The 15,038-nt window shown below is 42.0% G+C and overlaps 3 protein-coding genes and 1 long non-coding RNA gene across 4 annotated transcripts; 1 reads left to right on the top strand and 3 right to left on the bottom strand.

The window, feature by feature from the left end:
• Nucleotides 1–328: 328 nt before the first annotated feature.
• Nucleotides 329–4,946, top strand: LOC135598982 (cullin-1-like). The gene is made up of 18 exons (XM_065093573.1): nucleotides 329–420; nucleotides 509–608; nucleotides 1,114–1,299; nucleotides 1,406–1,453; nucleotides 1,525–1,728; nucleotides 1,799–1,876; nucleotides 1,951–2,040; nucleotides 2,137–2,217; nucleotides 2,308–2,359; nucleotides 2,756–2,904; nucleotides 2,976–3,125; nucleotides 3,215–3,270; nucleotides 3,351–3,471; nucleotides 3,546–3,707; nucleotides 3,864–4,007; nucleotides 4,093–4,311; nucleotides 4,408–4,575; nucleotides 4,701–4,946. The coding sequence occupies exons 1-18, from the start codon at nucleotides 383–385 to the stop codon at nucleotides 4,800–4,802; spliced, it is 2,148 nt and encodes a 715-aa protein (XP_064949645.1). The 5' UTR covers nucleotides 329–382; the 3' UTR covers nucleotides 4,803–4,946.
• Nucleotides 4,947–5,369: 423 nt separating this feature from the next.
• On the bottom strand, nucleotides 5,370–5,712 carry LOC135598983 (uncharacterized). The gene is made up of 2 exons (XR_010481755.1): nucleotides 5,572–5,712; nucleotides 5,370–5,491 (listed from the first exon to the last, which is right to left on the bottom strand). It is a non-coding gene; the product is annotated as an uncharacterized LOC135598983 (long non-coding RNA).
• A 64-nt stretch (nucleotides 5,713–5,776) lies between these two features.
• On the bottom strand, nucleotides 5,777–10,286 carry LOC135598981 (pentatricopeptide repeat-containing protein At5g12100, mitochondrial-like). Its single transcript, XM_065093572.1, has 2 exons — nucleotides 7,979–10,286; nucleotides 5,777–5,914 (listed from the first exon to the last, which is right to left on the bottom strand). Exon 1 carries the CDS (start codon nucleotides 10,227–10,229, stop codon nucleotides 8,076–8,078), a length of 2,154 nt encoding a protein of 717 aa, XP_064949644.1. The 5' UTR covers nucleotides 10,230–10,286; the 3' UTR covers nucleotides 5,777–5,914; nucleotides 7,979–8,075.
• A 1,162-nt stretch (nucleotides 10,287–11,448) lies between these two features.
• LOC135598120 (pentatricopeptide repeat-containing protein At1g31790-like) lies at nucleotides 11,449–13,583 on the bottom strand. Its single transcript, XM_065091659.1, has one exon. The coding sequence runs from the start codon at nucleotides 13,545–13,547 to the stop codon at nucleotides 12,099–12,101; it is 1,449 nt and encodes a 482-aa protein (XP_064947731.1). The 5' UTR covers nucleotides 13,548–13,583; the 3' UTR covers nucleotides 11,449–12,098.
• Between the last annotated feature and the right edge of the window lie 1,455 nt (nucleotides 13,584–15,038).

Below are 15,038 nucleotides of genomic sequence, written 5' to 3'. Positions count from 1 at the left end.
TTAAGAATTGTTTTTTTTGCCAAAAATTGTCCAAATTACTTTCGGGAGGGTCTAAAGAAAGACACGGAGAGCCCCCACTGAAGTTGCCATCACCAAATGGTCGGCTGCAGGCGTGGGTTGGATTCGATGCATGGAGACGCCTACGCCTCCCCTATATATAATAAGCCATTCGTTTTGGGTCTCCCATCCCATATTCCTACGTTTGTCGAACTTGATTTCGGCTGTAGTATAAGGATCCCGATTCTTTCCCGCAAGGCGTTGCCGTTGGATTCTGAGGTGGTTCTTTAGCAGGATGCCGAAGACGGTGGATGTTGAGGCGGGAATGGCGGTGCTGAAGCAAAGCGTCACCAAGCTGACGAACATCCTGGAGGGCCTTCCCGAGATGCCGTTCAACACGATGGAGTATATGCTTCTCTGCACGTACGTTGTGTCCACCTATTCCTTCTCGCTTTCGCTCTTATCGTTCCTTCGTCTGATGATGGATTTGTTGCTCTCGTTGTTATGTCAGGACTATCTACGATTTTTGCACTATGAAAACCCCCAATGATCTCAGTGAGCAGTTATATGCGGAGTACAAGAAATCGTTGATGGACTACCTGCATTCCACGGTGAGCATGAACCGCTTGCATCTGGATTTACACAATCTTAATAAAAAGAAAATATTTTTTTTCCCGTGCTTATCTGCTCAGCTTTGATGGTGGAATTGAGTTGGGCCTCGACACCCCTTGAATAAGTTACCTTTTTTGTACTCTTCAGACAACTTGATTTCGAGTAGGCCGGTTGACTATTAGTCGCTTGCATGCAATTGTGTCGATTATAAGTACCATCGGAGTTCAGATTTAGTTTCGTTTGCAGATGCTTAATATAGGTTTCACATGTTTTCGCTTTTTGTGAAAGGTAAAACCATTGGAGAAACAGAAGCTCTATAAAAGAAAAAGGAGGAATACGCAGAATTCTGTCGTCTGTGCATTTTGGATGCAAGTTTGATGAACGATTCAAATAGAACTTGCATTTTGGATACGATATGATCATTCCATCATGTAAATTGCAAAAGAAGTCTGTATCAATGCCATCTTGTCCTAGTCTTACGAGAACTTCTTCTCTTTCGATCAGGTCTTACCTTCTTTGAGGTCGAAGAACGATGAATATATGCTGAAGGAACTCGTCCGGAGATGGTTAAATTACAAAGTCATGGTCAGATGGCTTTCGCGTTTCTTTCATTACCTCGATCGCTATTTTGTCAAGAAGAAGGCACTTCTTCCACTCAAGGAAGCTGGGATTACTTGCTTCCGTGACCTGGTGCGCCTTCATCCTTCTTCTGTCACATCTCTGCAACATGTTTGCTTTCGGTGTATTGAACTCGAGTCTCCTGCGGGAGTTAATTGTTTTTTTTTTGTGGTTATAGGTTTATGAGGAGATGAAAGGAAAAATAAAAGATGCCGTCATCTCTTTGGTAAGTCTAGTCACTTTTCTTCCTTTCGAGCATTGAACACGTTCATTGATTACGCTGTGTGTTTCAAGCAGATTTATCAAGAGCGAGAGGGGAGTCAAATAGATAGACCTTTGTTGAACAACGTCGTGGAAATTTTCATTCAGATCGGTTTAGGAAGTAAAGAGTATTATGAAGTTGACTTGGAAGCCCCTTTGCTTCAAGACACCGCTGCCTATTATTCCAGGAAAGCTTCAAAATGGATTCTCGAGGATTCATGCCCGGAATACATGTTGAAGGTACTTTTGTTGCGCGACCATTCAGTAATTATCACTCACCTAACGCTGAAAGCGTCTTGGCTTTTGTTAGGCTGAGGAGCGCTTGAAGCAGGAGAAGGACAGGGTTGATCATTACTTGGACCATACCACTAAACAGAAATTGATAGAGGTATATTTCGATAATATCGATGAATATTTTCAGCTGGATAAATTCATTTGAGTCGTCATATTGTTTGTTTATAGAATGTGGAACATCAGTTGCTGTCTGTAAATGAAATCCAACTTCTAGAAAAGGAAAATTCTGGATTGATTGCATTACTTCGAGACGGCAAGGTAACTCTCTCTACCTCTTAGATGCCGATGAGTTAGATTATGCCCCTTTCAGGATTTTATGAAACTTAACAACCATTCTTCTAATTTGCATTTTAGGTGGATGACCTCGAGCGTCTGTATAGGCTCTTCAGCAGAATACCTGAAGGCCTGACTCATGTTTCTCAGTTGTTTACGCAGGTTTATCTCAGTTTTATGATGTTCTGATTTGATGCAGTCTTCAGTAAATTATTTTACTTGAATCTCATGGTCATTGAAACATCACTGCAGCATGTGAAAGCTGAAGGTACAGCCCTAGTCAGCCAGGCGGAGAACGCTGCGAGTAGCAAGAGAGTATGTGGCCATAGTCTTTTCCTTTGATATGTTTGCAGAAGTTGACTGTCGTTTGATCTTAACAAAAACAAGATCCACAAGAAATTGACGTGAAGATATTTAGTTGACTTGTTTTGAGGAATCCTTCGAGGCATTTTATCTCTTTCTCATAGAAAAAAATAATACTAAATATTAGCATAAGAATCGTTGTCCAGTGGTGAACCTTTAATCCTTAGTCAATTGATTATTTAGTTTCAACTCTTATTATCAGCATCCTTCAGTACTTCCGTTCTTGCTGACATGCACACCATTAACAACGCTGACAATGTAAATCTTGCAGGCAGAGAAAAGGGATGCTGCTGATTCGCCGCAGCTGGTGCGTAGTGAACCTCTCGATTAGCTTGAGCAGATCAATCGGTTCAGTTTCTTTCTGAGAATCATGAATTGATGAACCTCTTGGGTTTTCAGGTTTTGATCAGAAGAATTATTGAGCTGTATGACAAGTATATGGGATATGTCCAGGAAAGCTTCCAGAATCACACCCTTCTCAACAAGGTTTGGTTTGTCATGCACCAACCACTGTTCCAAGTCTTCAACTTTGCCTAAGGATTGTGTATCCCTTTTAGGCACTCAAAGAGGCTTTTGAAGTTTTCTGCAATAAGAGCGTCGCGGGCTCCTCGAGTGCCGAGATGCTGGCTTCCTTTTGCGATAATGTTCTTAGAAAAGCAGGAAGTGAGAAGCTCAGTGATGACGAAATTGACAGGACTTTGGAGAAGGTAAATGCCTTGTTTTGACATGAGTGTCTCTCTCTTTCTATTGTGGAATGAATCTACAGTGCAACTGAACAAATCTTCCGTCTTTGTAGTCCATGAAATTGCTTTCTTACATCAATGACAAAGACCTGTTTGCTGAGTTCTCCAGGTATAAAGGCTGTCGCATGCTGAGCTATTTACGATGTCTGTCATTACGGTCATGTTCGAATTTGCGAAATTGATTTGCAGGAAGAAGCTTGCGAGGAGGTTGCTGTTTGACAGATATGCTAACGAGGATCATGAGAGGCTCATTTTGACGTACCTAAAGCAGCAATGTGGAGGGCAGTTCAGCTCAAAGATGGAGGGCATGGTCAGTAGCATCATGTTTGTATGGTGATTGGCACTGAATACGCGGGTTGGCAGACTAAAATTTGTTTGTCTCAGGTGACTGATCTAACTCTTGCTAAAGAAAACCAATCGTGTTTCGAGGACTACCTCTACGCGAACCCCCATGCGCATCCAGGGACAGAGCTCAGTGTCAGTGTTCTCACGACTGGATTCTGGCCAAGTTACAAATCATCTGATCTCACCCTTCCCGATGAGATGGTAAGGCAAACCCATTTTCTTGATATGAATGATTGATTGCAAGTTTTTCACCCAAAAAAAGCAATTATAATTGATCAACTTTAACTCGAGGGATTTGACATGCAAAAAAAGAATGCTTGGTCGCTGCTGATTGCTAATTTCGGTTGCCGCTTTCAGATCAAATGCATAGAAGCCTACAAGAAGTTTTATGAGTCCAGCACCAAGAACAGAAAGCTTTCGTGGATATATTCGTTAGGGACATGTAACATCAATGCCAAGTTTGATGCCAAATCCATAGAGCTTAATGTGGCAACTTATCAGGTATCTATCGGATTCTTTTCGTTCTGATCATGTAAAACAGACATGGATGCTAACTGGAAGTATTCACATGATGAGACGTGAACAGGCGGCAGTTCTTCTGCTATTTAACTCCGCAGATAGATTGAGCTACGCAGAGATCAAAGCTCAGCTCAACTTGACCGATGAGGACATGGTCAGAGTGCTTCACTCGCTTTCTTGTGCCAGATATAAGATTCTAAAGAAAGCGCCAATGACAGACACCGTCTCTCCCAACGACATCTTCGAGTTCAATTCCAAATTCACCGACAAAATGAGAAGGATTAAGGTCTGGACATGACTTTCCTCTTGAATGCTCAAGAAGAAGAAGTTCTTTCTTTTCGGTTTTTTTGGTTCTTTGATTGACACATTCATTCGACTGCAGGTACCTCTTCCCCCGGTGGACGAGAACAAGAAGGTGATAGAAGATGTCAACAAAGATCGAAGATATGCTATTGATGCTTACATCGTGCGCATCATGAAAAGTCGAAAGGCTTTGGGTCATCAACAGTTGGTGTTGGAATGCATCCAACAGCTTAGCCGCATTTTCAAGGTAGTATAGATAGTACCGATGAATCGTATACCGAAACATAGGAATACTGTGTGTTAATTAGAAGGGTCTCAGAAAGAAGACAACTTTTCAGACTGTCCTAATTAAGTCGTGGTCTTAATTTGCAGCCTGACGTAAAATTGATCAAGCAACGAATAGAAGATCTGATCACCAGAGAATTTTTAGAGCGGGACGAGGAGGACCCAAACATTTACAAATACATTGCCTGATCGACCTGATCTCAATCGATTACAAGCTTTCCAGACTCGAAGATGCATCTCGTGGATTTGCCCTAACTCGGTAGCTTATACCAAGAGAAAGAAGAAAACATATGTACTGTAATTACATGACCTCTGACCATAGAAATGCATTGTTCTCTTCTTTTGCGGTTTATACATTGGTTGATTCCTGTCATCCTCGATGTTTTTCGACTGGCACTTGCAAATCCAATCACTCCAAGATAGCCAGGTTGACGAGTGGCATCAGCAGTCGTATGGAAAGCTGGTGCTGCAGCTTGTGGTGCTAATGCTTGAACCGTCCATGCATAAAGAATTTATCATGAGAAGTCCAAAAGAACAAGCAATAATTTAAATCCTCAACCAAGTGAATTCGGTAAAATATGAATCTGATACTCCATTATCTAATGAATCTGTTACACCATTATCAGACCAATGAACAATTAGAGTATTGCTGAAGCTACACCTATTGGTGCAGTGATCTGAGAGGCTGATACCAGCATGGATAGTTGCCATGCTAGACTTGCTTATCATCATATTGGTAAGAAGTTGCTGCAGCCGTCAATTCTTACATCCACGCATCAGTACACTTTCTGATTGCATTCATATCCAAGGTTCACAATCTTGTGTAGCATGTGTCGATATACAAGTACGAATCGAGTTTTGGAAAACCCTGAGAAAAACTGAAAAAAAACACTGGTACAGTACCAAAGTACATGCCTTTATTGAACGATACACGTACAAAGCGTATCACTCAATTTACCTTGGTCCATGTATCGATAGACTCTTGAACGGGTGCCATGGCAAAAATCCAAGAAATAAAGCTTCTTGTCCCTGTAGCAATGAGCGACTTGGAGTGGATAATTCCAATGTTCAGAAAGAAAAAGTACCCGAGGAAGAAACATGCTGATCTTTTCATATTTTGCTTGAACCAGATGATAAACAAGCTCTCAAGACATCCTCAATCAAGATAATGCTGTTGGCCAGTCTAAGCGTAACATCCAAAGGTAATAACGAAAGCAAACATGGTTACCCTCTGATACCTGAGTCTTGCCAAGGCAAATATAGGCCAACGAGCAAAATGCAGATGACTCGTATCACCTCACCTGTCGATGAAAAGAAATGCTAATTCAGTTTATGGACAAGTAACAAAAAAGTAGCAACAAGAAACAAGTCCAACAGTTATAGAAACAGCAAACACCTTGACTGCTAAAGTTGGCACCATAATGCATGACAACATCATCATACAAACCAAGAGTAATTATATGAAGCACATGGAGTCCTTAGAATGAATTATGAATACCTTGGTGCAGTTGTTAATATGACATGCTTACAACAATATGAATGCACAATTATGGCATGGAGTTTCTAAACTCCACCTAGGCATTATCACTATTAATTCCAAGTTTGAAAAAAAGGGAGGTTTGTATGAAGCAACTAGATCATCAACTAGAAGTAACCCAAGGCATCTCATCACCTAGATGTTCCAAAGAGCAAAGAGCTACCATGTTGACACCCATTTTGACAAAAAAAAATATATATATATATATACAAGAGTTCATCCAAACAATGTTTGTGACATTGATCACAATGTTGGATAGTTAGGAAAAAAGAAGTTTTGTTGAGATAAGAATATCAAGATGGATGTGTGTGGGTCACTATAGAAGATAGAAAAGAAAATGTTTACATTCATGAACAATTATACACACCAATATAAGATAAGATGAGAGAAAATTATTTAAAACTGAACAGTCATTTCCAAACAATACATATATAAATGTCTCATACAAATAAGGTGTCTCAATTAAGACTTCAATGGTATAAGAATAGGAAAGGGAAAACCCATAAAATTGTTATTGGAAACAATAAGAGAGATTTAACTATTCTTAGTTTGATTAGTGATATTACTATAAATAGAGCTCGATGGTAGGAAAAATTCATATAGTTGATCTTAAATAGGTGGGGCATTATAACTTCTTGTTGTTGCACCAAATATTATATGTTTCCAAGATGACATGCTTAGGGCCATGTTAGAAGAAAAACTAGTGTTTTTAAAAGTGCCAGGTGCCAAGATCCCAAAATGTCTGAGGCGCTCTAGAATATTAAAATATAAAAATATATTTTAATAACAACCAATGCTAAATAGTTCCAAAGAGGGAGTAAACGGTGCTAAATATTGCTAGACAATTTCAAACAAGGATTAACCATGCTAAACGACTTTAAAGTTTAAAGAGGGACTGAGAATGGTTCTAAAGAGGGATTAATGCTAATCAACTTTAGAGAGGTGATAAGAGGAGTAACCAGCCTATGGAGGAAGGTGGGGAAGGAGACGGCGGTGGCAGAGGGGGCTTTGGACAAAGGTGGCAGTGGAGGGAACTGCGCACGAAGGCAGCAATGGCAAAGGGAACTGTGCACAAAGGCACACTGGGCGACAGACCACAGGTGGGTCGAGCGATGATGTAGGGTTTTAGTTTTCATCGAGCCAAGCACACGAGGAGGGTGGTTGGTTTAGTATTAGGGTTTAGTTGGTTCAATTGAACCAACTTGCCTATTCAATCGAACCAAGCAGGAGCTAAGGTCACAATTCACTCAGGGCATTCACTGAGGGGGTGGTGGTTTAGTGTTAGGGTTTAGTTGGTTTGATTGAACCAAGCAGGAACTCAAGTCACAATTCACTCGAGCGCTCACTCAAGGCGCCCAAGTGGTGATTCAGTCAAATGCATCGCCCGAAAGCTGTGTGATGCGCTTGGGCCTCACCTTGCCTCGCCCTAGCGCCTAGGCGAGTGCCTGGGCGTCTATTAAAAACCTTAGGAGAAACATGTCGTTGGTTCAATGTAAATAAAACTTCAAAAGAGATGGAAGATAGATAAAAGATGAAACATGTCATAATTCTCCTTTTAAATAATAGGTACCAATTCTACAGACTATAACTCTAAGTGCTGATGTCTAATCTATCAAATGTTGCCCTTCAATTAGGGTTGGGACATATGGTATTATATTAGAATTCTAATGGTGACAGATGTTGCAATGTCAAATTAGCAATGGTGAGCAAAGATTGGATATCACAAGAAATGCAATAATTTAAAGAAGAGATCCAATGAAATAGTTGAACTAAGAGGATTCTTATCAATTTGAAGATACATATATCAAGTTCTGTCTGCATCTCATACCTTCTCCTGAGATTTCCAAATACACCCAGAGATTTCTGCATATTTTATTCGGATAATATCTTTCAGCTACAGCTCAATATACACCTCTTTTCATTTCTTACCTTACAACAGGTAACATTCCCCTCTGTTCCATCTCTTTCTGTAAAACAACTACCTTTTCTTGATGTCCATAATTAGCATAACCAGACATTAGTGCACTATAGATATCCCTATCAGGAAGCAGTTTCTTCTGTAGCATTTCTTCAAATAAATTCTCAGCATCTTGCATCCTTCCTTCTAAGCTCGTCTGACTAATCAAGGCATGATAAGTAGACAAGGTTGGTCTGAGGCCTAGCTTCTCCATCTCTTTGTAAAGCTCAATAGCTTTATCAGTAGAGCTGGTATTACAATAGGCAGATATAAGAATGGTGTACGTAACTGCATCAGGGCTTAAACCTTCATCTCTTAACCTGAGGGCCAAGTGTTGAACTTCTGATAGATTTCCTTTGAGAGACAGACCTTTTATTAGAGTATTATAAGTCACAATACTAGGAGATATCCCAGTTTTCTTCATTCCCTCAATCAGTTCAAAAGCCTTTTGCAACTCTTCCTGTATACAATATGCATCAATTAGAATGTTGTATATCTGCACATTTGGTCGAATACCTCTTGATACCATGTCTTGGAAGAGTGCTTCTGCTTCCACAAGCATGCCTTGTTTGCAGAAACCATTGACCAGCGATCCATAAGACACAACATTCAATTCCAGCCCCATATCCTTCATCTCCTCAAAAATGTCGAAGCACCTCTCAAAGTGACAAGCTTGCGCATAAGCATCGATGAGTGGATTATATGTCTCCACTTCTGGTGACACTCCCTTCCCTACCATCTCCTTGATCAACCCCTCTGCCTCAGCCATCCTTTGCAATTTGCACAGCCCATTTACCAGTGAATTGTAAGTGATGCATTCGACTTTCAATCCAAGTGACTCCATCCGGCCCATGGCCTCAAAGGCTCCTTCCATATCTCCTATGCGACAATATCCATCAACAATCGTATTAAAGATCACACTGGTTGGGACCAAGCCTTTTTCTACTAGTCTCTCCAAGACCTCTTCTGCTTTGGCAACTTTTCCATACTTGCAAAGTCTATTCAACAATATACTGCAAGTGTACGCTCCTATTGTTACACCCTTTTTAACTGACTCCTCGAATAAAACCAATGCGGCTTCCACATCGCCACTTCTCGAGTGGCCATCAAAGAGAGCACTGTACGTAAATCCATCAGGCATGAAACCAGCTGCTCTCATCTCATCCAACAAGGAATTTACGTCATCCATCCGGCTGGCACAACAAAGCCCCGATAGCAAGGTATTATACGTGACAAGGTTTGGCTTCAATTTCGAAGCCCGCATCCGATCCCGCACACCAAAAGCAGCATCCAAATTCCCAATTTTACAATACCCATCAACCATCGTATTATATGTGATGAGGGTTGGTGTGATTCCCCTCCTCTCCATTTCTTCAAACATCTTCTGAGCACCATCCAGGCGCCGCTCCCTGCACAGGCACGATATCAGGCAATTGAAGGTGAAAGCATCCGGCTTTAGGCAATCCTTCTTCTCCATGCAATGAAATAACTCCATCGCTCTATCCAGATCTCCGGATTTGACAGCCGACTGGATGGCCTTATTGTAGGCGTAGGTGTCCGGGCGAATTGGAGAGGCGACCAACCGGTTGAAGAGAGACAAGGCATCGGTGTACCGCTTGCGGGATACAAGGGTCTCAAGCAGGAGATTGCACGAACGGAGACAGGGGAACAGGTGGGAGCTTTCCTGGGCGACGAAGGAGACGAGGTCGAGGGCCTCGTCAGGGAGGTTAAGCGAAGCGTAAGCGGAGACGAGGAGGCTGGCAGCGGAGTGGGAGAGCGGGTGAGAATGGGAAAAGGAGCCGGCGAGGGATCGGAAGAGGTGGGAGGGGGGGGGGAAGAGGGGCTTGTGGGAGAGAATTAGGGTTTGGCAGAGTGATAGGGACGAATGAAAGCAGCCCTTTTGCCGGAGCTGTGCACGCAACTTATCCAATAGTTCCTCTGCCTGGTCTCCTCCTCCGCCGCCGCCGCCGATGCTGCCGTGGATGTCTTCTCCTCGGCGTTCGAGGATATCTGATTCATTAGAAGAGAAACATCTTCGAGGAGGAGGAGGGGGAAGATGAAGGGAGGAGAGGCGGGAGGGATTTGGGGTTCGACGGAGAGAGTGGCGGACGAGTTTCGCCATCTCTCCAGCTCCCGTGACGGCGGTAATGGGATTCTGCAGAGGTTTAAGCTTCAGAAGATATGAATATAATAATAATATGTATGCGTATGCAAAGAGACTGGCATTCATAGGTGATCATACGGTCTCCGCTGCCCGTTACACACGCCATTGTTAAAAATAACGGCCTTAACATTCATTATAACGGCTGTCGGGACCCGTTATATGTTTCACGTATATATATATATATATATATATATATGTCCGGTAGACTCGGATTAATGACTAGTAACCATTAGTTTGAAAAGAAATGATTGATTACCACTTAGAGATTCGTGCAACACCTACAAGTGGCAAAATTTGAATTACTTGATATTGTTTGTTGTATTCTATCTTTGCTCAAGATAATACATATCGATCGTTGCTAATGACAATTATCTATGTTTCCAACTTGATATGAGTTCTTTGCCGTACAAAAAAAATACCCTATCTTCTTCTGAAAATAAAATAAAATAAAAATATTGAAGTATCCTATCTGCAAATATAATCTCTATCTGCATGATATAAGGTAAGAGCATTCAGTAGTTTTGCTGCAATTGTTTTTGCGATAGGTAATTATTCTTTCAAGTTAGTACTACTGTCAATCATCTTGAAAATGTCAACTAAAAATACACTGCCAAATTCACTTCTGCAAGCTGATATAAGCCAGAAGAACTATTATCCTTTTTCCATAAGGAGTTCATCTGCTCATTTCTTACATAATCCTGCTTGTTTTTTAGATGGGAAGGAAGTTCTAGGTTTTAGAAGTATTTAAAGTAGAAATCTTGGAATAAATCATGCCACTATGATTGTACAAGGCTGCATCAGCCCAAGTTGAATGACAGAAGGAATGTCTCTTCACTCACCAACTTATGTAATTTTTTTCTCATCAAATGACTTTAGCTGGTCGAATCATCACTTCACAGGAAAGGCATTAACATCTTTTGACATTTGGACAGCTGTAGCTTTCCAGACTATAATTTGCCAAGAAAGTTGTGTGATGTTCTTCAAAGTATCAACTACAATGACTGCATACATTCACTTTCAAGCGGCATGTAAAACATAATTTTTAGAACTTGATAGTCAAGGCTAAGTTCTTAATTTGTATTATACTAGCTTGCATGTCAGAGATGTTCAACATGCAACAGCATAATAATACCTAAACCAACCGATTTATATAGCATTATCAGTGAGCTCACACGTATGAAAAAACAGAAAAGTTCTCTATTAGAGATACAGAAAGCCAACATAATATACTTTTATACAGCTTTTTCAGTGTCATAGTTACATACTCCAAAATTCTAAGACAGTATCATGTGGAACAGAGACATGTAGGCTGACAGCAAATAGAGTATACAGATTTTTTTATGTCTCCATGTTCATATACAATGTCCTTTAACATCATGGAACACTGTTGCTTCTGCATGGCCATATTTTAGCTTTCATATACGTGTATCTGTCAGATAGCTCTACCAATGTTCCTGCAGCGGAACATGAGAAAGTATCAATCAAATCAGAAGTTCCTCTATCTTCATCTTGCGAACAATGAAATGAACAATAAAGTTTGCGTTGAAGTGATCAGAGTGGATGACACATTTGCACATGATTCATACTATTGATCAGTGGACTGCTAGTCTGGATTGTGCAATTTGAACATCTATTCACATACTCATTGTGACATGCATCTGCTGCTGCGTCTCTGATCATTTCTTTGCTCGATTGCAGAATTCGTTCATGGTGGTTTGTCTGTTCATGAAGAACGACAAAGCTGAATCTGTACAAGAAGTCTTGATCTTTCTGAAGCAAGACTTCCAGGTCCAGTTGACGTTACAATAGAGAAGATTAGCCGTATCTTCATGTTTCCTGCACCTGTTTTACGATGTCCAAAGCCGTCATTGCTTCGTGGACTATCGATTCTTGCACGTTGATTCCTGCGGCCTTCATTTCATACAGCAACTTGACAGCCTCCATGCCGCAGCCACTCCGCGCATAGCCAATGAGCAAAGACTTCCAGCACACGCAGTCTCGCATGCCGTCCATCGTCGCAAATGCTCTCTGCGCCTCAGTTGGAAGCTCGTGTTTCATGTACATGTCTACCAAGCTGCTACAGACGAACCCATCCGAGCTTGTTCCCAATTTGATGGCAGCGGCATGAACTTGCTTGCCGCTCCAGCCACCGTCCCCCATCTTCGCGCATGCCGAGAGAGTGCTCGAGAAAACGTGGCAGTTCTTCCTCCGTCCTGCTCTTCCCATCTCTCTGAAGACGCCGATGGCCTCCTTGAACCGCCCTTCTCTAGAGTACCCACTGATCATGCACGTCCAAGCCGCTGCACTCTGAGACCGCGTCCCCTCGAAGAGTTTTACGGCGCTGCCGTGGTGCCCAAGTCTGCCGTAGAATTGGATGAGCGACTCGCCCACATCTCCGAGAAGAACAGCGTCATCGCCTCCTAGCACCTTGATGGCCAGCCCGTGAACCTGCCGGCCAAAACCCAGCTCTCTCGTCCGAGCGCACGACCGGAGAACGGTGACGAGGGCTTCCAGCCAGCAAACACCCGGCTCAAGCACCGGCGAACGACCACCGCTTCTCACGCACATTTCCACGAACAGCCGCAGCGCATCGCCGTGGCTGCCGCTGGCCGACAGGGCGGCGATCACGACCGCCAAGGAGGTGGCATCTCTAAAGTGCATTTGGTCGAAGAGCTGGCGGGCTACGTGCTGTTGGCCGCAGGCGGCGAACATGAACAGCAAGCGGTTGGCGAGGTGAAGGCCGGCGGGCCGGCGCAGGAGGTCGGGGAGGCTACGGCGGATGTGAGCGCAGACTCTGGCGCCCTGGGCGGCGTCCCGATACTCGGCGCACTCCTTGATAAGGGAAACGTACAAGTCCTCGTCCACGGGGAGCTGCAGGACGTCCATGAGGCGGAGGACATCGGTGGGAGTACACGACGAATTCTTTACATTTCTGCCACTGCTGCTGCTGCTGCACTCATCGCCATCGTCATCGTCGTGGCTGCTGTGATCGGGTGCGTCAACAACAGGACGACGTGGGGAAGGCTTGGTCGGGAGCGGGCGGGGGTTGTTTGCTGGTGATGGTTGCTGGGGGCGGCGCAACGGGAGCAGCACCTGAGGCGGTACTGGAACAGGAGGACGAGACAGCTGCGGCCTCCATCTCACTGCTGCTGCTGGGGATGTGCTGCTGCTGCCGCTGTTACAATAGCGGTGGCGATGTGTAGGCTTGGGGATCATATGAGGCAGAGGCGCAGCTGCTGCGGTACTCCCCGTCGTCGAGGAGAACCCCATTCTCATTTGCACGGCTCATGGGTATCTCGAACACGTAATACGGAATCCCCCCCCTTTTTAACCCGTTCCTTTGTTTTGTGCAACAGCTTTATATGGATCGGATACGTATTCCAATCCAATCCGTTGCACTGAAAAGAAAAAGATATATTTCATGCGCTTAATGTGTAATGTATGTAATTTCACATTGCAAATTGACTCTTTCTTTTCTTATTTGCCGATTCACAGTGATCAATCATGGTAAGTTTTACATGTCTCAGCTGGCAAAATAAATTGTGATTCAGAATTTTTTTTCTCGAGAATATAACTTTTCGTATTAATTAATTATAATACTAACTGATATCGACTTAATACAAAAAGAAGATGAATTTGTGGCAAGCATACTGATGACGATCGAATGACAAAAAATTATCTAAAAATAAAAATAATAATAATAATAATAATAATAATAATAATAATAATAATAATAATAATAATAATAATAATAATCTCTTGTTACACACTGACAAGTTTTTTGCCAACTGATCCCTGCAAAAAAATCTGAATAATTAGTGATCTAAACCTAAATAATTAGGCATCTTAAAGGATGGAAACCATCATTATCAATGCATTACAGCATGTTTCGAACCATTCATAATACACATACTGAGAAAAACTTGCACTTAACTGCTCTAAGAAGTCAGTATTAAGTGCCTTCTACACAATCAAACATTGTTAAATTACAAGCTCATATCATCTTCAGAGAAAATACTCCTACCTTCCATGGGGCATGACGATTTCTGCTGCCATTGTTCAAGCCAATTATGGGTTGTAGCTGCAAACTCCAACCTTATTATAGACTCAGTTATAAGATAGTTCTAAAAATTTGCCTTTAGACTCACAATACAATTAATTATTTTGCTCCAGCTCCTGGTAGTACCCATAAAACCCCATCGATCCTAATAACACAAGCTAAAACTACCCCTTCGGTATTCAAGCAAAGTCATAATATACAACTGGTACATGTTCCAGTAATCAAACTCTGGTGTATCACCATTTGTTCTTCCATTCCATGTTAGATAAACCTATTTTGGTTACAAACAGATAGAAGCAGATGTAATTACATCTGTTACGTACACCAGCAAGTTGCATCTCAAAAAAAAACCAAAAGGCATCATAAGTACCTGATGCAAGAGGAGACTACTCCCAATTCAATCTAGCATGACATAGTGACCATCAATAGATTTTGTGTGAACAAACGCCTTAACCTTTTGATGCAGACATAGCATTAGTGGAAGAATATAATTTACAAACCAAATACAACGCTATTCTTTTTTACAGCTCAAATTTTAAGGCAACTTCAAACAAGTTATTTGTGGTTCTTTATAATTGGATAAGATATATAATAAAATTAATTAGATTCTGATATTGGTCAATAAAAAAAAATACATATTATAGTAGGATTTCTTAGGGGATGCGCTTGATGGGAGAAACTCTCCTAACTTATCCTAGATCTTCTGC

The sequence above is a fragment of the Musa acuminata genome, chromosome BXJ2-1, assembly GCF_036884655.1.
Source record: "Musa acuminata AAA Group cultivar baxijiao chromosome BXJ2-1, Cavendish_Baxijiao_AAA, whole genome shotgun sequence".
Lineage (NCBI taxonomy): Eukaryota > Viridiplantae > Streptophyta > Magnoliopsida > Zingiberales > Musaceae > Musa > Musa acuminata.
The sequence above is the reverse complement of the archived record's forward strand: the minus strand, read 5'-3'. Positions and strand labels throughout refer to the sequence as shown.

Excerpts from the sequence above, each read along its gene's own strand:
- LOC135598982 (XM_065093573.1), top strand. The coding sequence starts at position 383 with ATGCCGTTCAACACGATGGAGTATATGCTTCTCTGCAC. Across the intron at positions 2,041-2,136 it reads CATTACTTCGAGACGGCAAG|GTGGATGACCTCGAGCGTCT; the intron begins GTAACTCTCTCT and ends TTTGCATTTTAG. Across the intron at positions 3,271-3,350 it reads CTGTTTGCTGAGTTCTCCAG|GAAGAAGCTTGCGAGGAGGT; the intron begins GTATAAAGGCTG and ends ATTGATTTGCAG.
- LOC135598120 (XM_065091659.1), bottom strand. The coding sequence starts at position 13,547 with ATGAGAATGGGGTTCTCCTCGACGACGGGGAGTACCGCAGCAGCTGCG.
- LOC135598981 (XM_065093572.1), bottom strand. The coding sequence starts at position 10,229 with ATGGCGAAACTCGTCCGCCACTCTCTCCGTCGAACCCCAAATCCCTCC.